The sequence below is a fragment of the Alexandromys fortis genome, unplaced genomic scaffold, assembly GCF_014885135.2.
Source record: "Alexandromys fortis isolate MF-2015 unplaced genomic scaffold, M_Fortis_MF-2015_v1.1 scaffold_11, whole genome shotgun sequence".
In the NCBI taxonomy this organism is placed as follows: Eukaryota; Metazoa; Chordata; class Mammalia; order Rodentia; family Cricetidae; genus Alexandromys; species Alexandromys fortis.
The window spans coordinates 1337059-1359003 of record NW_026067912.1 but is presented as its reverse complement, the minus strand read 5'-3'; the positions used below and the strand labels follow the sequence as shown (position 1 = coordinate 1359003).

The following is a 21945-nucleotide window of genomic DNA, read 5'->3' as shown; positions in this document are numbered from 1 at the left end:
TGTGTGTGTGTGTGTTTGTGTGTGCATGTGTGCACACGCATGCTAGTGGATAGCCTTGGATATTGGGGTCTTCAAGTACCACCCACCTTTTTGAAATTTTAATTGTTTTTGAGACAGGGGCATCTCACCATCCTGGAGTTCCCCAGGCATCTTGGCCAATGAGCCCTGGGATCTTCCTGTCTTTGCCTCCCCAGCACTGGGATTAAAGACTCTGCACCATCAGCAGCCAGCTTTTTAAAGATGTGTGTTCTGGGGATGGAAGTCAGATGTTTGTGTTTGCCTGCTGACACTTTATCTCCAGAGCCATCTCCTCAGCCATCATTAAGAATTCCTCCTTTTGTCTTGCCTTCTCTCCTGTCACTCAGCAAACCTCCGGAGTGTCAACTGTGTGGCTGGTGGTCTCGGGATTAGTAGTGGCGAGAACAGTCCCTGCCACCAAGGGGCTTTGTGTCTAGTGGAGAAGACACTTAAGCGGTTATAGTAGAACAAGGTGGGCCGCTAGTTGGAGAAAGCAGAGGGTGCGGTAGAACTGTCCTAGCTCAGGGTATCGGAGGCTTCCAGGAACAGCAAATAAAGGAGTATGGTGTGGTCTAGTCTGCTCAGTGATGGTTAAGTGTGTGTAGCTAGTCCTTGTAAGGGAAACAACAGTCTGAGGACCAGTTGGAAGATGTGAGGATACCCTCTGTGATTAGGACAGAACAGGAGGAAGGAACGGAAGACGGGCCCAGGTCTGGGGGTGGGGGTGGTCTAGGAATGAGTCTCTGCAGGGTCTTGCAGACTTTTTTTTATCTTGAGAGCAGTGGGAAGTGATAATAAGGAACAGTTAAGACAACTCCAAGTAGTTTTAGGTCTGCTATAGGGACATGGAGAGAGGAGGATGGGTTGATGGCCCACATGGAGGGAGGAGGATGGGTTGCTGAGAGATTTGTAAGGTTGGAGTCATAGAGATGGGGAGATATGGCAAGTACGGGCTGAAAGAGGACGTGGATGAATGCAGGGACCATCTCATGATTTTCAGCTTGAGTAATAGGTAGAACAATAGTGTCATGTCCCTTGGGTTTTGCTTAGCTTGTGACCAAACCCTGTATAGGCCATGTTCTTATTCAAATCTTGGTTTTCTCATTAGAGAAAAGGTAATGATCGCTAGTCTCCACCACGTGTCTCTGCACACGGAGAGGCCAGAGATACATAGAGTTATACATGTTCATTGCTACCTTGCTCCTAAAGATAGGGTCTCTTCAAGATAGGAGCTCACTGGAGGTCTAAACTGGCTGGCCAGCAGCCCCCATGCATCCTTCTGTGTCCTGGTCTCCCAGCAGTGAATGCTGGGGACCTGAACTCAGGCCTTCAGACTTGCACAGCGAGCCCTTTAGCTACCGTGCTGTCTCCCCAGCCCTTCCTCTCCTAAAATTCTAAGTACTTCACTTCTCAGGAGCAGGGGATTCTCTGCCTCTACCTATCCAGCAACAGAAAGTTCACTTGGGGGCCTCTCTGGGGTCTCAGATTAGCTTTAGTTGCAAACAATTATACCATTGAGTGGGTTGTGCTTGGCTAGGCTCTTCTTAGCTTCTTGACCAAGCTGGGTCTTTTCAGGTCTTTATGACTCAAGGACTTAAGGCTCTTTTCCAGTTGCTTGCATGTCCCCCCATGTTTTCCTGCTCCTCCTCCGAGTCGGGGTATGTTTGTAGAAAACTGGCCTGGGCCTCATAGTCTCCTCTTGCATCAGCCTCCCTTGAGAGAGGTCCAGATGGGCCAAGTGGCTAGAATGGCCGCATTATATCAAGCATGGTCTCTTTCTTTCTTTCTTTCTTTCTTTCTTTCTTTCTTTCTTTCTTTCTTTCTTTCTTTCTTTCTTTCTTCCTTCCTTCCTTCCTTCCTTCCTTCCTTCCTTCCTTCCTTCCTTTCTTTCTTTTCAAAATCTTCTTTCTGGAGAGGGGGATTCTGGGGAAAGGATTCCTTTGGAGGGATAAAGGAAAGGGTGATCTAAGCTTGGGAGGGCTAACAGGGGCCCTGTTTCTGAAGCTCTTTATTGCTTGACTTAACCAAATCCTAGATTTAGGGTTTACACACAAATGCAAAAGTCAGCATAGATTCTTAGGTGTGTGACGTGCAAATGTGTCCGGAAGAGTGGAGCCAGGGACTCCATGTTCCCGGCATCTTGGCCAGCCTTACCCTCAGCACCCACACAATCACACACGTACAGTCACACACAGGAATGCACGTGCACATATATGTACTCTTCCCTGATAATTTTATATACAGCTTATTAGAGGAAACTGGAAATTGGCAATTTTAAGAAGGAAGGAGGGTGGGTTGTGATGTGGGGACGGACCTTCTGGGGACTTACTGGTAAAACTTGCTTTCACGTGCTCCGTCAGTTCTTCACGGATTGCTAAGGGTCCTCACTCAACTGTTTTCTGGTGCCTTCATGACTCACCTCCTCTGAGCTTCATCCTGGAAGAGGCAGGTCCCCATAGGGTAGGGAAATGATACCTGCCTTTGAGGACAGAGTCTCAATCCCCTAGCACAATGCCCGGCACATGACTGGCCTTACACAACATTTGTGGTATGAGTGGGGTTGCAGTTATAGGATCCGGAACGCAGACGAGGTCCTGGAGTACAGCCAGGCACTTAAAAGTGTCTGATGAAATCGGGACACGAGGAACACAGGCTTTCTACACCCTCTTACCCTGCCTGTGATACAGAACAGGAGCGAGACTGAGCGAACAGCCTTCCTCTGCCCAACGCCTGACTTAACTACCACCAGTATTGCACATACTCTTGGGTGTCGAGACTGCTGGATTTGGAGACAAATTAGAACTGCCATGTTGATACGTTGCTTTTACCTTTTCAGACCCTTTATCTGTAAAAGGGGAAGACTTGAGCAGAGAGAGTAGGATGTAAAGACTGTCCTGCTGTGGTAGATTCATTGGCTTGCATACTTATTCTGTCCCATGCAAAAGTGTGTGGTAAGGATACAGAAAGGATATGGTTTGGGCAGGATCAGGGATGATAGACCCTTTGGGAGCTGATGCTGGATGGGGGTACTCTGATAGATACAGGTGTCCCTTGACATGACATGTAGATGCCAGTCCTGGCTTGTGACCAAGTAAGAGCAAGTGCCTTGACTGATTCCCAGTACCCCAGTCAGTAGTGCAGAGAGATAGGAGCTTCTTGCTAGAGCAAATTAGGTCACTGTCATCTTTAGAACTTGGCCCAGATGCTAGGCAGGTAGGGACAATGGTCTTCTGTGGTCCAGGTGGCCCTTCAAGTTTTGATGTTATTCACTTATGTTCTGAGACGCTAAGAATCATGGGTCCAGCTTACTTACAGAAGCAACCATCTTTGAGGAGGTAAGTTTGTGGTTCTCAGATGCTGCTCTGCTCTGGTTTTTTTTTTTTTTTTTTTTTGGTTTGGGTTTTTTTTGTTTGTTTGGGTTTTTGTTTGTTTGTTTGTTTGTTTTTCAGGGTCAGATACACCTGGTTTTCCCTTCTGCACGTCTTCAGAAGTCTGGTGATCTCTGGAAACTGCTCTCCTCCATTCCCCTGGGGCTCATTCTGAAAGCCCTTCTTCATAGTATGGCTGGCTAGTCTGCACCCCGCTTCTACTTCCCCCACACCCTGGTAGTCCCCTCCCGGCCTCTGTGGTTTCTGCTAATCTGATGAACAACGGCTGTGATTATTTACTAAATACCGGTTACCATACAGGCTGCTATCAGGGAATAGTTCTTGCTGTCTAGAATTTTGTATTTCTAAGAAAATTTAATTTCCCCGAAACCGTTCGTAACCAGCCAATTCCAGTAAGCGTCCAGGATGGGCTACGTAGGGTGTCTTAGGATGGGCTACGTAGGGTGTCTTATCGGTGAGCCATTTCCTGGGCCCCTCAGATCTCCTGCCAGCTAAACTTGCCTGAATCCGAGACAGCAGCAGCCCTGTCCTATTTGTACAGATGGATAGTTCTTACAGCCACAGCCAAGAGAGAGACAAGGAGAGGATTAAATAAAGATCCCATCAGCTGAAGGATAAATAGTGCTCACGCTGCCATCCATTGAGCACAACATAGAAGCAGCACACAGGATCAAGAGCTATTGGTGTGTGTGTGTGTGTGTGTGTGTGCGCGCGCGTGTGCGTGTGTGTGTGGTGTGTGGTCCTTAGAAACCAGAAGATACAAATGAGAAGCTGCTGATAGAGAGGAGTGCCGCTTTAATGCCTTGTTTAGAGATGTCCTTAGTAGGAAGCTAAAGGCAGAATACCCATCAATTTGGGCTTTGAGAGCTGGGCTGGTGAGTGGCACCATCTTGCTTTTAGGGTTGCTTTGGACATTGGTGCCCTAGCCAAGGGAGCCCTTGGGTGGGTGCAGGGCTCAGCTCTTTACCATGGGAGTAGCCTTCCAGGGCCCTTCTGCTTCCCCACAAAGGAATGCCTGTGCTTGTGCGCCCCTGGACTTATTAGTGCCTTATTTGGCAGTGGGACTGCAAATCTGTTTCCATTCCTTTAGAGTCAGAGGAAGACCAAGCAGAGTGCTGGTTTGGAGAACTTGGTCCCGAAACAGCTCTAGCTGGCTTTTTCTTCTAAGTTTTACCCTTCTGGAGAACCAAATTAAAAGAAAATAATGCATGTGAATTTTTGATTTTTGTCTATTCAAACTGTGAACTAGCAGAGGCCATTCCATTAGAACAACACTTCCTGATTTTCAGCAATACTTGCAGTGCCAGGGAGTCCTGGGCATTACTGCTTCCATTTAATGGAAATCCGGAGGCTGTGGCTATAGTTTGATGGTAGAGTGCTTGCCCAATGTCTGTTAAGCCCAGGCCTTCACCCCTAGCATTGCAATAGATATATCTGCTACCTGGAACACTTCAGTCCCAAACATTTTGGATTAAAGATACTTAATGTGCTGGGTGGTGGTGGTGCAGCACTCGGGAGGCAGAGGCGGGCAGATATCTGTGAGTCTGAGGCCAGCCTGGTCTACAAGAGCTAGTTCCAGGACAGAGTTCCAAAGCTACAGAGAAACCCTGTCTCGAAAAACCAAAACAACAACAACAACAACAACAAAAACCCTTAATATACAGTGAAAAAGGATTGCTGAGTTGCTGGTTAAACCATAGGGGAAAACAGTAGCCTTTAAGTGTAATCTTTTCTATTGAATGGAAATCTTGGCAATTCTATAGCCCCTCACTAAGGCTTTATAGGAGAACATCTATTTTACAGGGTTGTGTGAGAGCTACCCTAATTCACTGTAAGTAGTGTGCTGAAGTTGGGACCTAGAGAAACTTGGCTGGGCCTCCTAGAGCCTGTGTCTTGACAGTCTCTCTCCTCCCTCAGAGTCCTGTGAGGTTAAAAGGACCCACAGTCATCCTTGCCTTGTTTCATGTCTTGGAAGGACAGTCCAGTACAGTTGGCACTCAATTCTAAACATTCAGGGTGTAGATGAGGTGTGTGCAGTCAGCTCCCTTCAGACCACAGAGCTATGAATACAGCTGGACACATTTGTACACAAGATCCTATTGTAGTGTCCAAAGCAGGGACACCCTTGGTTCCTTTGTGGTGGGCTGGTGTCATTGTTAGATTTTTTTTTTTAACCTACACTTAAAACATTACCTATTTTTATGGGTTTTTTTTTGGGGGGGGGGATGTTGGTTTCTCTGTGTAGCCCTGGCTGTCCTGGAACTCTCTCTGTAGACCAGGCTGGCCTCAAACTCAGAGACCCTCCTGGCTCTGCCTCCTGAGTGCAGGGATTAGAGGCCTGCTTGTTTTTAGATTTTTGTGGTAGAGATGAATAGAAGACTAGGAAGGAAACTCAGAAAAAGTTCAAAAGTTAAAGTGAACCTAACAGAGCTGGATCGTTCCCAGAGCATGAAAAAGCATCACCTGGCAAAACTATTAAAGACAGATTTCTTACTAGTCCCTTAGAGAATCTAATTCTCAGTGGGTCCTGGGGCTTCATATTTTTGTTTTCACGGTCTTTCCTGGTGTGGTAGTGTGATTCGGCTGGATTAAGAGTGTGAGGGAGAAAAAAGAGACAGCCACATGACTAACTTGAACAGGATGAGGGCCAGCCCCCACCCCAGGCCAAGCTATATCAGGTAGCGAGTCTGCAGTGGGGAAAAGCGAATCTGCGAATCTGTGACTCCATGTGTCCAGACACTTGGATAGTCTCAGAAGGATGAAATAGGCCAGGGGGGAGGGGCAGCAGTAAAAATAGCCTGGGAAGGAGCAGAGAAACGTTTGTTCGTGCCGAGCACATGGGAAGGGGTTGTTTTTCAAGGTGGCTTGAAGCTGTTAGCACTTTGTACGGATTTGCTTTATCTGTGCTCTTCGCTCCGGGCGGGGGGGGGGGGGGGGTGCTAAGAGAACCATCTGAAACTCCTGTTAATATATAGTTTTGCAAGCGTGCTGGTGGGCCTTGGAAGGCCACAAACCTTAGAAAAGGCTTTATGCTTTGGGTCTTGGCTGCTCTAGTGGTTTTAGATTGCCAAGGTGGATGCTGTTCTTCTCAGGAGAGTGCCTGGGGGTGGTGAGGAGGGTGCAGTTTAATTTCTTAGGTTGGCTTCAGGAGATTCAGGGTGTTTTCATTTTTTTTTTTTAAATTTTTATTGATTCCTTGTGGACCTACCTCACTTTTTTTTTTTTTTTAAAGAATTATTTATTTTTCCTCGTGTGTATGAGTATTTGCCTGCATGTATTATATGTTCATAATCTGCATGCCTGGTGCCAGGAGAGGCCAGACCAGGGTGTCTGATCCCCTGGAACTGGAGTAATGGTTGTGAGCCACCATGTGGGTCCTGAGGAACCTAGCCTGGGTCTTCTGCAAAGAGCAGCAAGTGATTTTAAGCACGGAGCCATCTCTACACCCCCACGACGGAGGTTTCGTTGAGGGACTTCGGGGTTGAGTGACTAGGGTTTGGCCCCTGTTTAGGGCTGCAGTGCCGTGTGCTATATGATGACTAAGACGTGACGGAGACCCTTCTGCTGCTCTCTGCCTACCCATAGGTTCCTTAGTGCAGAAATGGACAGGACTGGAGGCAAGAGAGTACGATAGAAATGGTTGGTCTCGCAAAGCCCATGGGGGAGAGAGAGGAGGGTGGGAAGCCTGGATAGGCTCCCCCTCATCCTGGATCTCCATCACTCACAAGTCCTTTCCTGAAAACCCTATCGCATGCCAGTGGTAAGAGGCAGCTTCCTGCCACCGTGCTGCGCCAGCCCCCTCTCAGAGAGATGAGTGAAAGATGTAGTTTGAGAAGGGACAGCTGGCCACTTAGCATCCATGCATCTGGTCTCCTCTCTGGGAAAATAACAGCAAGTTTTGTTCTGAGCACAGTGCCGGGATCCTCCTGCCTGGGCGCATGGACATATTCAACCTTCTCTTGGGGCCAGTGGAGAGTCTTTGAAAGCAGTACTTTGCCCCCATTGGTAAAAGTGTATAGATGGTGATGGACTTTTCTAGAAGGAGGGACCTTCTTGATCTACATCCATAGCCCATGTAGGGGAAGGGTTATTTGGATAGAACTAGCTCAGCTTGTGCTAGTTTACCCCATGGCTCTTCTCTGCAGACATTTGTATCCAAGTTGCCTTGGTCACGACATGCTATATAACCTCAGAGCCACTATCGTTATCGTAACTGTTGATATACAAGTTGTAGGCAGCGGTTTGGTTTTATGTTTTCATCTCAGAGGCTCAGAGCAACAGACTGCTCAAAGAGTCTGGCTCTCAGATGTGGGGTTGAAACCTAGCTCCACCAACATCGTGGCCACTTAAGAGTTTTCTGGCCCCTGGTCTGCAAAGTAGGAACGGTAAGAGTCCCTACCTCTCAGGTGTGCTGTGAAGGTACAGAAACAGCAGAGCCTAGTGGTTAAGTGGGCGGGGAGTAACCTTGTCAGTTTGCATCAATCCAGGATGCGGTGGAGGCAGGAAGGAGAGGGGGCTTGTACGTTCAGATGTGTATACACATTTCTGAAGTTTTTTCAGAAACTTGTGGTTTAGGGTGTTGGTTCTAGGCTTGTTCTTGCATTGGGATCACCTGTGGGGAGGAGTTGTAAGACAGAAGGCTGGGCCCCAGCCTCAGTTTCTTTTTGATGCCATAGGTCTGGGGTGTGACCCCATATTCTTTGCATTTTACATTTTGCACATGGTGGATGCTTGGGTCTTTCTCTGTTGCTTTCCGCCTAATTTTTTTTTTTTTTTTGAGACTAGGATCTCACTGAGTTTCTAGCTCACTGATTTCTGTTAGATTGGCTGGCCTGCAGATTCCAGGAATCCTGTCTCTGCCTTTGCAACTCTGGGTTTAGCAGACACAGGCTGCTACACTGGGTTGTTCTTACTTAATTGCTGGGAATCAGGTCCTCGCCTTTATGTAGGGAGCCTGTTACCTCCTGAGCCATCTCCCCAGCTCCTAACTTGCGTTTTTTTATAAGTAGACTTTGTTTAGAAATGGTGGTTAGGTAGCCATGGGAACAGGCTGTACCCTCCAGATTTGGATTCTAGAGACAGGATGAAGCCAGTAGGTGCTGGATACAGCGAGGTCATTTTAAATTCAGGGTGAGAATTTTACCTATGAGAGGACTTGAGGTCAGAGCGGGTAGCTTCAGGAGCTCCCAGTCTCTGGAAGTTTCTCTTGTTGAACGGCTGTCTGGTAGATTCTTATACTAGGTAGGAGGGCCATTTGTTCATTAATTCATGAATTTACTCATCCATTTGTTCAGGATAGATGTGTATTGCCTGCTTTGGAAGCTAGTTGGAGCTTTTAAAGACAACCATGGTCCCTGCTTTCAAGGGAGTATGTAGTCTGGTGACAATCTGTTTTATTTTCTCAGGTAATTTAAATATTGAGACTCCTAAGAGTCCTATGCCGATAAGGACAACCCTCCAACTAAGCTGCAGGGAAGCCATCTCCTATGAACATGTGGATACCTCACAGACTCACTTTGGGTTATTCTCTTTGGCTCATCCCCCACTCTTACCCCTTTTTGGCTCATTTTAATGTTGCCAGATACGTGATTTCCCCCCCTGTTAAGACACAGAATAAGCTTAGAGTGTATTTACCTCAAACACATTTCCTGTGGGAAAATCTACTTCTCTCCACTGGCACCCAGGATACGCCATTAAACTCTGAACTTCTGACCAGCCGTCCATTATGCCGCCTGTGGAAACAACCCAGGAAATGGAGCATAGGGATGAGCTAATTGCTTTTCATCGTCTCTCCTAAGTGACGTATGGAGCGAATTAATCGCTGAGGAGAGTTAGAGAGAGACACAGGAAAATCCAGTCATTTTTTTCTGGGTCCTTCTATCATAAGCCTTGCTAAAAGCAATAGGGAGGCACCAGGGAATGTGGCTTAACGGCTGAGAATACTGGCCTGTCACTCATGAGGACTGGGCTCAATCCTCAGCACCTATAAATCGGGGCACGTTATCACTTATCCGCCCTGTAATTCCCAGCACTTGGGAGGTAGCGACAGGAGGATGGTAACTTCAGGGCTCATCTTTGGCTGCATAATGAGTTCATGGCCTGCTTGGGCTATGGGCGCTGTTTCCAGCAGTTAGACTAAAATAAAAAGCAATGGTGATGATCATTGTTTTCTACCCAGCCCCACTCTGCAGTGCTTGGTGTTCAGCTTGCTACCTGTATCGTTATATGGTTTGATTCAGTAGGTTTGTTTCCCTCGTTCTTGGGAAGAGGAAGCGAAGGAGAGGGACCGTAAGCAGCTAGTGGTTGTAGAGACAGCAGTGGTCAGAGCTGGAATCAAGGCCTCTTGTCTTTCAGATCCCAGCCCATGCCCCAAGCCCCTGGCAGGCTGAACTACTCAGAATTTTGTCCACAGTTAACTATATCGTCCGTTGAGTAAACTTGCAAGTTCTGGGAAGACACAGCTTGGGAGACTTAACTATTGAATTCTCTCCCACCGTGAATGACTCTGCTCTGAATCTTCTGGATGCTACACAGAAAATGAGCTTGAACAGTCCTCTGGGCCAGCTGGGTTTTGGGTTTTTCTGGTTTTACACATGCCTCTTGGATTTCTCTGCTTCTCTTCAAACCTGAATGCTAATTCTTGAGACATCTGCCTTCTGACTGCATCCTGGGGTGGGAAGAGTCCGGCTTTGACTTTGGAGCCATGTCCCTTCCGACGGGAAGTGTCACCTCTTCCAAAATCTAATGTCTCTGCGGATTTCATTGACTGTTCTTTCTGGCCTCAACCTGTGTTTTCTTCTAAAAGGAGTTTTGAATTAAGTTTCCTGTTTTCAAAATATTTGATAAGTATTCTTTTTAATTGCAGCAATATGTAACTTGTCTTGGGAAATCCGCTCTCCCCCGAGATAGTCAGCATTGACGAAGGACTCTTGGCCTTGCCGGTTGTTTTTAGTACATGCATTCGGGGTACATTTAGTTTTTCACTAAAATGGAATTAAGAAATACATATATTTCTGAAATGCCCTGTGACTTTTGTAGATTTTCCACATTTGTATATAAATATGCATTTCTTTCTGTCATCCTTGAATTTGTGGTGTTTTGCTTCATTAGAAATCAGAAACCACTTTGCTCTTTGACCTTGACTTTCTGGGGATCAGTTCTGTTAATTGAAACATCTGTTTGGTTCTTTTATTTTTCATTTCACTTTGAGAGAAATCCTAGGAAGCCTATTCTGTATCTCCTTTGGTTAGGGATCCTGAACTGCAGCTTCAAAGGGTCTGTTGCGAGAGAAAAAACAGTATCCACATTTGGAAAAGAAAAAGGGAATTTGTTGGAATGGCGGCCAACAGAACGAGCAGGTCTCAGGAGATGATAAAGAGCGGCCTCAGCAGCTTTTTGGACAATGACTCTTCCTATCTTCTGCTCAGACCTGGCACTCCATTGACTTGTGACCAGGTGGACCCCCTTGATCGATAACCCCATCAAAAGCATTTTGCAGAGGTTATTCTCCTAAAGAAAACGTGAGGCCACCATGCTGAAAGTTAGTATCACAATAGGGTCCCCTGACCCAGGGATATTGTGGATGTGGTTGCATGCCCATTTTCTCAGGACCCAGGAAAACTAATTAAGATGGTTGGTTCAGTATTGTCTATTCTATCGGGCTGGAGTGATGATCTCTGAATATAAAACCAATGATAAATTTCCTCCTGGTTTTCTTTTTGTTTCTTGGTTCCTTAATGGCCACCCAGTTTCTTCTAGTTTGGGGCCGCCTTTCCTGGTTCAGTTAAAGTCACTGGCCCCGTCACCAGGAAGATGGAATCTGTCAATAAAGATGCAAATGTCTGTTTTTGTTGTTTTTTTTTTTTTTTCCAGACACCTTTTTGCTCCAGCCTACACAGAAACCTGCTACACTGCAAATGGCAACCCTCAAACCACCACCTTGAAGTCCGAGGTGAGTTACACGTGGCCATCAGCAATTGCCGTATTTGGGTACCGCTCTTCTGGGCGGAGGAAATAAGTTATGGAAAGCCCTTCTCTGAAGGACTTATGTCCCCTGACTTAAGACCGAGAGCACAAACAGAAGCTAATAGTCTTAATACTGAACATTTCCCCTTCAGAGTTGTTTTTAGTGGGAAAGTTTTGCATATGATCGAAGAGTCATCATTTTGAAAATGGTTTTGCATCTTAATTTATTTCACTTAATTTATACCCTACTGGTGGATGTTTAAGATAGTACATTCTGTGTGTCATGATTTGCTGGCTCTTCCCATGGCGATTTCTGTTTAGAGTTCACAGGCCCAGAGCAGCGGATCTCAAGCAGAAGCAGCGATTCTTTTTTTCTCCTGCAAGGCACACTTGCACATGCTTGCTGATGGTTGGATGTCGTTAGCATCCCACGGGCAGAAGCCAGGGACTCTGTGAAGCATCCTACTGGACACAGAGCAGGGCCTCATGGTAGATTTATCCCGCCATCTCGTCCACCCAGTTGGTGCCTCAGGGGAGAAGCCCTGGACCAGACCCAGGCTTCTGAGCCTGGGATCATGAGATGCGATGGGAAGGGGAAGAGCGCACGCTACACTGACCTTTTGTGTTTGGGGTTTCTGAGGCAAGAGACGTGATGTATGACGTGGATGGAGGAGAACAGGAGAGGCTCCTCTGCTTGGGATCCCTCTAACAGTATCCATGGAAACAGATTCTCATGCAACTCCATCTTCAAATATCTCTGCCCGTGTGCGGATGTCTAACCAGATAGCAATTGGCAGTTACTAGCAGGTTAGCTTAGTTTATCCAACTCCCTGGAATGGGGAAAGGATGGGTCCCTTTAAGGTTGGACTTGTCTAAGTACACATAAGCTACTACAGTAGAGTAGCTGGGTTGCTGAAGGGGATGTGAAGGTCAGTGGGACGTCTTCCCAAGACTCTCCTAGGTGGGAAAAGAAGTTGGGAGTGTGGCCAGTGACAGCAGCGGGCAGACTGGGCCTTCTCAGGGAAGCTGTCCAGCTGTGACCCACACCTCCGCAGAGCCCCTTGGCCCATGCTTTTCCCTTCTTCAGACTTCTGTTCTCTGCTTCCAGGAATAGGAACGGGCAAAGGGCTGGGTAAGCGCCATGTGGAGAAAGCCCACAGCCATTTCAATTTCACAAAAACTCCCTCCTCTGAGTCCAGCCCCTCCCACCTCCACAGCCATAAAGTCAAGAATGGGTCTCAGGGCACAAGTTTGCCATGAGCTCATGCTTCCTGCTGTGAAAGCCCCCTGGGGTGGCCCCCTCAGCCCCAAGAGCTGCGGAATGCCATGACTTCATGGCTGCTCTGACTTGCTCTTTGTGCTCCTACGCTGTGCACCAAGCAGAGATGTGTTAAGGGTCTTTCAGAGAGGAGCAGGGGGAGAGGATGTCCCCGGGTCCCTTGATTCCCCCTCCTTCCTGAAGGCCCTGCTGGCTGAAGCAGATCCTGACTGAACCTTGGGCCAAGATCATGGTTTTCTTCCATCCACCACTGCTGGATTCTTGTGAAGTCCCCACCCAGGCCCAGGGGGCTCCCAGTCAGCCTTCTCATTTGGAAACTGAGAAACCAAGGAGAAACGGGACCGGAGTGAATCCATAGCTGCTCTTGGCCTAAATGCTGAGGGCTGTGCTGGGCCTTCAAACTTAATAGTCGTTCTGGGAATCTTATCGAGACTCATTAGCCAGCCCTGTAGGATACAGCCCTAATCTAGGTCAGGTTACTGGGGGAACAGGTCTGGGGATGTGTTCCAACAGCCAGACTTACAGGCGTTGGGATCTGAAGCCAGGGCTGCGGTCTTGGCTTTCACTAGCTGTGTGGCCTTAATCAACCCTTTGGACCGTACTGAGTACTTTTGTTATTTTCAATCGCAGAAATTAGTTGTGCTGGTAACTGACTCAGTGCTCTGGAAGGGTGAGATGAGTCACCGATTTTTATGGGGATTTATAACTATTATTTCTAACTCCGTGTTTTACAGTTGAGGGGATTGAGAAGAGGAAAAGTAACTTGGCTATGCTTAAAAGGGGCAAGACCCGGACTAGAGCGTGTCCACTTTCTAGAGGGTAGAACAGCTTTGGCAAGATAATCCAGTCAGGTGCTGATTCTGCAGGTTGGGAATGGTAGCGGACTGGGTTCGGGGCCAAGTTGTTGGGGTTCAGGTTTTCATATCTACTGATCTTGGCCCGGAAGCTGGGATCCCTTAAACTAACCTTTAGTTTCCCCCTTAAACTCCTGGGAATAATATCTGCCTCATAAAGCTGGGATCAGAATTAAAGTACAGATAAGCAACTGTTATCAAGCGGTAGGAGCCTGCTGGCTGTTAGCACTTGCAGTTACTAAGAGTGAATGACGGGTACCCTGGTCACATGTGTTTGTGCCCTCTGTACATTATAGATAGCACATGACAGTTGTAGAACATGCCGTTGCAGAGAGTACGGGGGAATGTGCACACTGCAGCCATCAGTCAGAGCGCCGAAGAGGTCCAATTCTTCCTTAGCCACATCTGGATCAAAGTTCTCGCTACTTGTGAAGGAACCAGCAGAGACAGTATTCTGCCTTCATTTCTGAATGTTTAACTCTCAGTATTCCACTGTCTATGAGCCCTGCTTTCCTTGCGAAGGCCTGGCTCCCTCTCCTAGGGAGAACTGACCGTTCTTCTCAATGTTAGTGTTCTACACAGTGGGTTTGTGGCCTCACTATTGAGTTTTAAGGACCAGGTCTAGTACTTGATTGTTGATAGTTTGCCTTCAGTTCCCCTGATAGGGGACAGATAGGGAAGCCATGTGACAGGTTGGCCTTTGATGGCAGTGGGACCCTTGGCTAGAGATCAGGCTGTGTATGTCTCCTGCCTTCCTAGGTGCTAGGGGATGACAAGCTGAGGAAATCCCATCACAGTGGTTTTCTTCTGTGCTCACATGAAGGTCAGAATCTGACTTGGTTAAAGTTCAGCAGTCTCTGATGCCAAGAGGAAGCTGCTGTTGTCCCTCCTCCTGGTTGTGTGTCAGTAGGAATGGGCAGGTAACCAGCGCTGCCTGACAATGGATGAAACGGTACCCGTGATCCAGAGAAAGAGCCCAAGAGGACTGTGGGCTTGGCTTGTGCTTCCTGACTTAGCTGTATGGCTCAGATGAACAGGATGTAGAATAGAAACAGTAAATGTTGTGGGTGTGGGTCAGCCCTTTTGGTGGCCTTTTAAGTCCCCCGAGGCCATGTTTTATCTTTAGTGAAAGAATTTAATGAAAACCTGGCTACTAATGTTTGCTGTCTATCTTTAGGCTAGGGAGCAGTCCAGCCAGCTCCTTTGTATAGTGGACTCTCATGACCCTCCTGAGGTTGGAGGCTAAAGATGTGGGAGGCCAGAGGAGTCATTTCCACCGCTGGTCCATGTGCGAGCCTGGATGTATGGCTGGTTTAGCTGTGCCAAACGGCTTCAGTTTAATTACGGAGCTCTTTTCAGGGCTAGAGGTGGGGGGGGGGGGCGAACTCAGATAGGTGGGTTTGCTTTCTGGATGCCCCCACAAGGAAACAACTGCAAACAGCACATTCCGGAGATGAAGCCCTTGGGTTGTTTGTTATGCAGGGCTAGCCTGGGAATTTGTGACTGCCGCTTAGTCTCAGGGTGTTAGGGAAGCCCTTTTAAGAATCTGGCTTTATTCCCAGTTTTACCTCTCTCTGTTCTGGCTGATTTACCCGTCCCGACCCCTACTGCTGACCACCTGGTTTGGGAGGGGGACAGTCTGGTATAGCACATGGGCACGAGGCACTCGTAGAAGTGCTCTTTCCTGGTTGCTGCTACCACAAACTTTTATCCATAGCTGTGTGCGTTAGACATCTGTATCACTTGCTTTTTGTTCCTGGGATAAAACACCATGGCTAGAAGCAACTTACAGAAGGAGGAGCTTATTTGGGTTTAAGGTTCCAGAAGGCTAGTCCATAATTGTATAGCAGCAGGCAGCCAGGCAGGAGGCTGAAAGATCACATCTTCAGCCACAAACATGAAGCAGAGAGAGCAAACTGGAGGTGGGGGAGGCTATAAAACCCCAAATCCCATCCTCCAGTGATGTACCTCCTCCATCAAGGCTGTACTACTTACCCAAGTAGCATCCCCAAGTGTTCAAATACTTGAACTGTGGTGGGGGTAGAGGAGGTACATTTCTCATTCACCACAGGTTCTTAATGACTTGCTTCCACAAGGCTATAAACCCCAGGAACTAGAGCTGTGTGTCCATTTTCTCACTGCATCTCTGAAGCCATTGCCCAGGGCCTGCATGTGGCGGTTCTCGGTGTTTATAAAGATGGAAAGCTCCAGCTGGTTTTGGGGGACCAGACGCCTGTGAGGCATCATGACGAGAGAATAGCATCAGGCGCCATGACAAGAGAATAGCGTCAGGCGTCATGGAGAGAATAGCGTCAGGCGTCATGGAGCTAGGGTCTCAGGAAGGAGAGTCCAGGTGTGGAGGATTCAGGGGAGAAGAAGCATCTTGAACTGTGCTCAGATCTTGAGGCTGCCCTAACAAAGTGCTGTGAATGGGGAGGTTAAAACAAGAGAATTTGGTTCTCTCTCCATTTTGCAGGCTAACTGTTCAACACCAAGTTGTTGGAAGGGGTTGTGCTCTCTCTGTAAGGCCCCCAGGGAAGAGTCCTCCCTTTCTTCCTCTAACTCCATAGTGCTCCTTGTCCTGTGTTACATCACGTTCGTCTTTGCTTCTGTCTTCAGGTGGTTTCTCCCCTTATATATCTTTTGTGTCCTTTCATCTGATAGGTAGATGAGGCCATTAGATTTATGACCTATTCTCATCGATTGTGACCACTTTTTAATTTAATGACATAATCAAAACCCTACTTACAAATGAAGTTAGATTCTGGGCTTCTGGGTGGGCATAAGAATTTTAGGAGGACACTGTCCAACCGACGACAGTGAGCTACAAAGGCGACACCAGTGAGAAACTGGATCTGTCATGGGACTTCCCTGAGGCTGACATTTCAGATCTGAAACTGGGTTCTCCAACCTGTGAGCCTCAGCATTTCCGTCTACTCAGTAGGAACGGAGACGTCTGTCCTGTGCTATCTCTTAGGCTCCTGTAAGAACCAAACAGAGGTCACTTGGAAGCTTTTTTCAGGTTATAAGATCCTGCAAGGTCAGGCTTAGTAAGGAATTAAGCTGTCACCTGTCGTTCATGAGACGTTAACATGGTCTTGTTTATCAGCACCATTTGACGTGAGCACTTTCTGTTTGCCAGGATCACTGCTTTTACCATGGGACTGTGAGGGAAGCAGAAGAATCCAGCGTCACGCTCAGCACCTGCCGGGGAATTAGGTAAGAGATCCCGAAGCTGCTGCGGATGAATGGTACACTCCCCAGGAAGATGGGCAAGGTTAACCCAGAGCAAGGGCCTTGGACAGGAGGCCCCTGGGCATGTGTCTACACTCTGACAGGGGCCAAGTTTGTGAGCTGTCATGCAGACACTGGGTTTGGATTTCCCTTTCATGACTAGTTTGATGTGCTAAGATCTGAGTTCTCTTATTTATGGATGGTACGGCTAATGAGTCAAGAGACAACCATGACTGGAAGCTTAGCATCAATAAAGAGCTGTCTATCGGGTGTAACTGGCAGGCAGTAAATCACAGTAGAAAGAGGCGTGCTAATCCATGGGGGGAGGCATGGAAAAGCCCAGGGGTGTTTGGAGATAGAAAGCTGGGGGCGAGTGGGTTAGTGCAGGGAAGGAGTGGATGAGCTTGGCAAGCAGGCTGAGGAGTGGCTGCTCTGTGTAACTTCAGTAGCTCTGGGACATGAAGTCATTTGGTACCCAACCCCACGGGTAGGTGGATTGTGACCCAGAGGGAGAGAAACCAAGGCAAGATGGTAGCTGGGCCCTGGGCTATTGGTTGGCTTATACTGTAAGGCACTGTAGCTGGCGAAAATGTCTCACTAGGAGTTAGGTAACCATGAGGGGACAGTTCCTCCAGGGTCAGTGAGATCCTAGAAGTGAAAGCAAAGAGTGACAGAAAACAAACGAGATGTTGGTAGACTTGAAGCTGACGTTCCTCATTCCTCCCATCTGTTCACTCCATGGTAGAAGAACTTTCAGGTTGGGTAGCCAGAATCGGGACGTCAGGGAAGAGAAATGTAGCAAGGAAGGAGAGGAAATTTTTGAGACAGAAATCAACTGGAGAATTCCAACTAGATAATGCTTAGAAAAAGGGTGACCCTTCTGTCCCTAAACCAAACCACCTGGGTTTGAGCTAAGAGCAGCACGTGTCTGGTGGGAGGTGGGAGAGGGCATCACATCCCATGGAGGCAGAGCCACAGAGGGTTGTGAGCCACCATGGGGATGCTTGGAATGCAACCTGGGTCTTCTGCAACTGCTGAGCTATCTCCTTAGCCCCATGCTATATCTTTTCTTGCTTGTTTGAAAAATCTGGGCTCTTATCTACACAAATGGCCTGCACTGCATGGAACTTGAACTCAGGGTGCTAACTCCAGGAATACCAGAAATCCTTGGTTGGCGGTAGCCAACTATATGCCGGGGGCAAGGCGCTCACTACTGATAAACTGCCTACTCAGTGTTACTACCAAAGGCAGAATTGGGAATATGTGCGGGCTCACTTGTGGCTCTCTGGAGCTGTTAGGAGGTGTTTTCTTCCCCTTCTTTGAATCAGTGGCTGCTTCTGTCATTTGTTAATTTATGCCATGTCCTACACTGGCAGATGGCGGTGTTATAATTTTGTGTCCTCAGGGCACCAGTGATTGGTATGGTGGCGACTATGTGTTTCATTGATTTTGCAGAACTTCACAAGATGTGTTCCAGGACTTAGCTTCTCCCTGCCCCCAGATATAAACCGAGGGCCCTTCTGGCCGCAGGTCTCATGTCTGTTTATGAGTTGGTTCACATTTGTGTGGCGCGTTGCCCGAGGGAATCAGGCAGGAAATCGGGTTTGGCTGTGAGGTGATTAACAGTGGTCTCATATCCTCCGCTCAAGTGGCCTCCTCCAGCCAAGCCAACTGGCTTTTCAGTGGTGTTTATAGGCTCAGCCCCTGCCACCTGCAGCCCTCAAGTAAACAACGGCTGTCCCAGGAAGGAGGAAAGGGAACCAGCAGGTGTGACCTGCTTCTCTCTGCCTCTTCCTTTGTCCCTTCTGGGACTGGAGCAGTGGGAATGCTCTTGGCTTGGCCTCTTGTAAGTCATCCCAGCAGTCGGGCTGATGGGGAAGCTCCCCGAGCTGCCCATGTGGTTCTGTTTTGCAGGCTTCCATCTGGTGGGGTCTACATGGCTTTCTTTCCCAGCCCTCTCCTCTTTCCACAGGCTAAGAGAACGAGGTTAAATTATGAGCCAGAGACTTGCAAGGCGGCCACACTGGGTCCCTGGAGCAGAGGCAGGAATGACAGCAGTGTTTAAATCCAAATAGCTTCCCAAGGCTCCAGAAGCCTGATATCGCCATGGGGAGTTTCCATAGCAACCATTCATCTCTCCTGGTAGTGTACTCCTGTGTCTGGAGAAAATGGATGGGATATATGCTAGGCAGGCTCTTCAGGCGGAAAATGAAAGGAGCCAGTACAGCCTAGACCAGCGGTTCATAACTTTCCTCACACTGTGACCTTTTAATACATCTCCTCATGCTGTGGTGACCCCCAGCCATACAATTATTTTTGTTGCTACTTCGTAACTGTGATTTTGTCACTGTTATGAACCGGAATGTGAATATCTGATATGGGACTCCTGTAAAAGGGTTGTTCGACCAAAGGAGTTGCGACCCACAAGTTGAGAACCACTGCCCAATGGTTACTGGAGCCTCGTCTCTCTTGAGTACTTTGTAAGTCAGTTTATCATTAAAGAAAAATACCCAATCACAGTAAAATAAAAACAAATGTTAAAGACCATATGAGGATATAATAAGAGGCATCACTCTTTCTCACCCCTCTTTCCCAATTGTATCTCATAACTTACCTCACAAATCACCAGTTTCCTATGCATTCTTTTGGAAATACTCTCGGCAAGAGGAACCTGGCTATATAATACAAAATGTTTTATAACTTTGTTTGGATTCCAGTCACCTTGGGAATTGGGTTAATCAGTGACTGTGAATCTCATCAAAGACGCAGCAAACCATCTGTGTTAGTCCGCTCATGACTAAGTGTTTAAAGTAAACAGTTTAAACGGGAGATTTGGCTCAGGGTTTCGGAGAGCTCAGCGCTTCTCTGCTGGCTCTGGAGTCCATGGTGAGGTAGAAGAGTCTTAGTCGGAGAGATGGTAGTCCAAAGAACTTGCCCCCCCAGAGATCTCCACATAGCATCCCAGCTGGGGATCACCGCTTCATTGAAGGTGTCAGGTGTCCATACCTTCGAGCCTGCCTCACACTAAAATCCTGTCTTGTAAATGTCGCCACAACACCCTGCCTGTGCAGATGCATCTCCACATCGAACCCACAGACTAAATGGAAGGTCTGATGATCGCTTGTGGGAAAGTTTAGCTGGTACTGGGGCTGTGATTTCTTTGACTAAACCTGTATGTTTCCCGTCCATTGTTGGGGAGGTGGGTTTTTTTTTTTTTTTTGTTGTTGTTGTTGTTTAATTTTTCAGACAATACTCACTGAAAATTGTCATTAAGTAATGAGTACATGTTTAGGGTTAAACATCCAAACTGTACAAGACTGAAGCTAAAAACTAAAGTTCTGCCTTCTCCATCCTTCCGCCCAAACCCATTCTTGTTCACGTCACTGTTCGGGTGTACATAATGGACCTGCATTGTCTACTATGTACAAGTGAGGTCATCCCAAGCACGCAGTCCAGTCTTGTGATGTTTCCGACACGGAACTAAGTCTCAGGTGCATAGGAATCTGTCCCATTACTTTAACGGGGCCGTGAATACTTATGTATTAAAGTCTGGTGAGCTGAATTATAGAGACAGCCTCTCAATGATAAACAATAAATAATCCCCCTAGATCTGCTTGATGGGTCAGCTTGATGGTCACAGTGTTTCTCTCATCCAACATCCGGGACCCTACCAGGCTGACCGGCTCCTGGACTCCCATCCTGTGCTCTAAGCAGAGACTCTGAGGTTGGGTGGGGCATAACTTGTCCAAATGCGCAAGCCGTGGACTGGAATGTGTTCAGCACTGCCATTCCAGGGCCCTGAGTGTGCTCTGCCACTCCCCTTCCTGGTGGTGAGACACCCCACCAGCTCTGTCCTCCACACTTACTTTTGCCCTTGTCTTCACCTTGGCCAGACTGGTCCGATCCTTCCTCTGGGCCTCACTCTATCTTAATAGCTCGCTAAGTGCTTGGGAAGGGTGTGGATAGCAGGGTTGGTGAGATTCTCAGTCCAGAACCGTCATTGACTCTGGAAATGAGAAACCTAGAATCTGCCTCAGGCTTTCTGTTAACTCACTCAGTGTCTCTTGAGCAACTTCCCCACCCACCCTGGGATTTCTTCACTTCTCAAACTCAGTAGACTAGATCATAAAAGTACCCTTTATCTTGGGAAGCCCTGGACTCTGAGGAGGAGCAGCAGAGTCTGCAGGAAGAAGTCCTCCCCCAAAAGCCATGACTTTCCTCTGCATGATGATCACCTGCCTCATCCTGGAATAAGCCCTTGGATGACAGGACCCTTACACTGTGACAAGGTCTCCAGAGGCAGACCCTTCTGAGTCTAAAAACTGGTGACTAGGGCTGGGGAGACGGCTCAGTTGGTAAAGTACTTGTCACATAAGTCCGAAGATCTGAGTTCAATTCCCAGCACCGACTTTTTTTTTTTTTTTTAAAAAAAGCTAGGTATGATGATGCAAATGGCTGGTCAGCTAGCATAGCTTAATTGGTGAGCACCAGGCCATAGTGAGACTTAGTCTTTAAAAGAATTCAAGATGGACAACCAGAGAGGAACAACTCCCAAGTCTGTCCTCTGCTTCCATATGTTTCCCACATGAACACATACCTGCCAACTAACACAGTCCTTTAAAAATGACTTTATTTATTATTATTGTATACGATAAGTATGTGTGTGTGTGGTGCGGGGAGGTGCTCATGTTGAGGTCAGAGGATAACTTCATGAAGTCTTTTCTCTCCTTCCATCTTATCATGGCTTCCAAGGATCTAGCCCAGGTTTCTGTAGCTAGAGCCCTTACCCGTTTAGTCATTTCACTAGCCCCAGTTAATGCTGATATACTCCTGAAGTCTCAGTTTTCTGCCCTGTAAGATGAGAGCAGAGATATTGATGCCATTGGTGGGTTCACGTTAGGTGATCAGCCCCATCTCCTTGACAGCAAGATCTTTGGTTGGCTTGTGCTGTGTCCTCAGGGGCTAGAACAGTCCTGCCTCACGTCAGGTACTGCGAGCGGAACAGCTTCCCAACAAAATGTTTTGTATCTCATTTGCACAACGTACTTCCAGGACTCCTAGCTTTCTTGGAGAATGGTCCCTGGTTGTCAGTGAGCTCCATCTGATTCCTTTAGACTGTTAACACAGCTGCTCTGGGAGAGACAGCAGAGCCAGGATCCTAATCCAGGATGTCTCCTTCCTGACTGTTTTCGCTGCTGCTTGCGCT

At 47.6% G+C, this 21945-nt stretch overlaps 1 protein-coding gene across 1 annotated transcript in view; it reads left to right on the top strand.

Annotated features, from left to right (window-relative positions):
- The window catches only part of Adam19 (ADAM metallopeptidase domain 19), an 86139-nt gene that overhangs the window by 24390 nt on the left and 39804 nt on the right, over positions 1–21945 (top strand). The window contains exons 4-5 of the mRNA XM_050138661.1: positions 11280–11358; positions 16648–16724. Of these exons, the coding sequence (XP_049994618.1) occupies positions 11280–11358; positions 16648–16724 (156 nt within the window). The remainder of the gene's footprint in view (positions 1–11279; positions 11359–16647; positions 16725–21945) is intronic.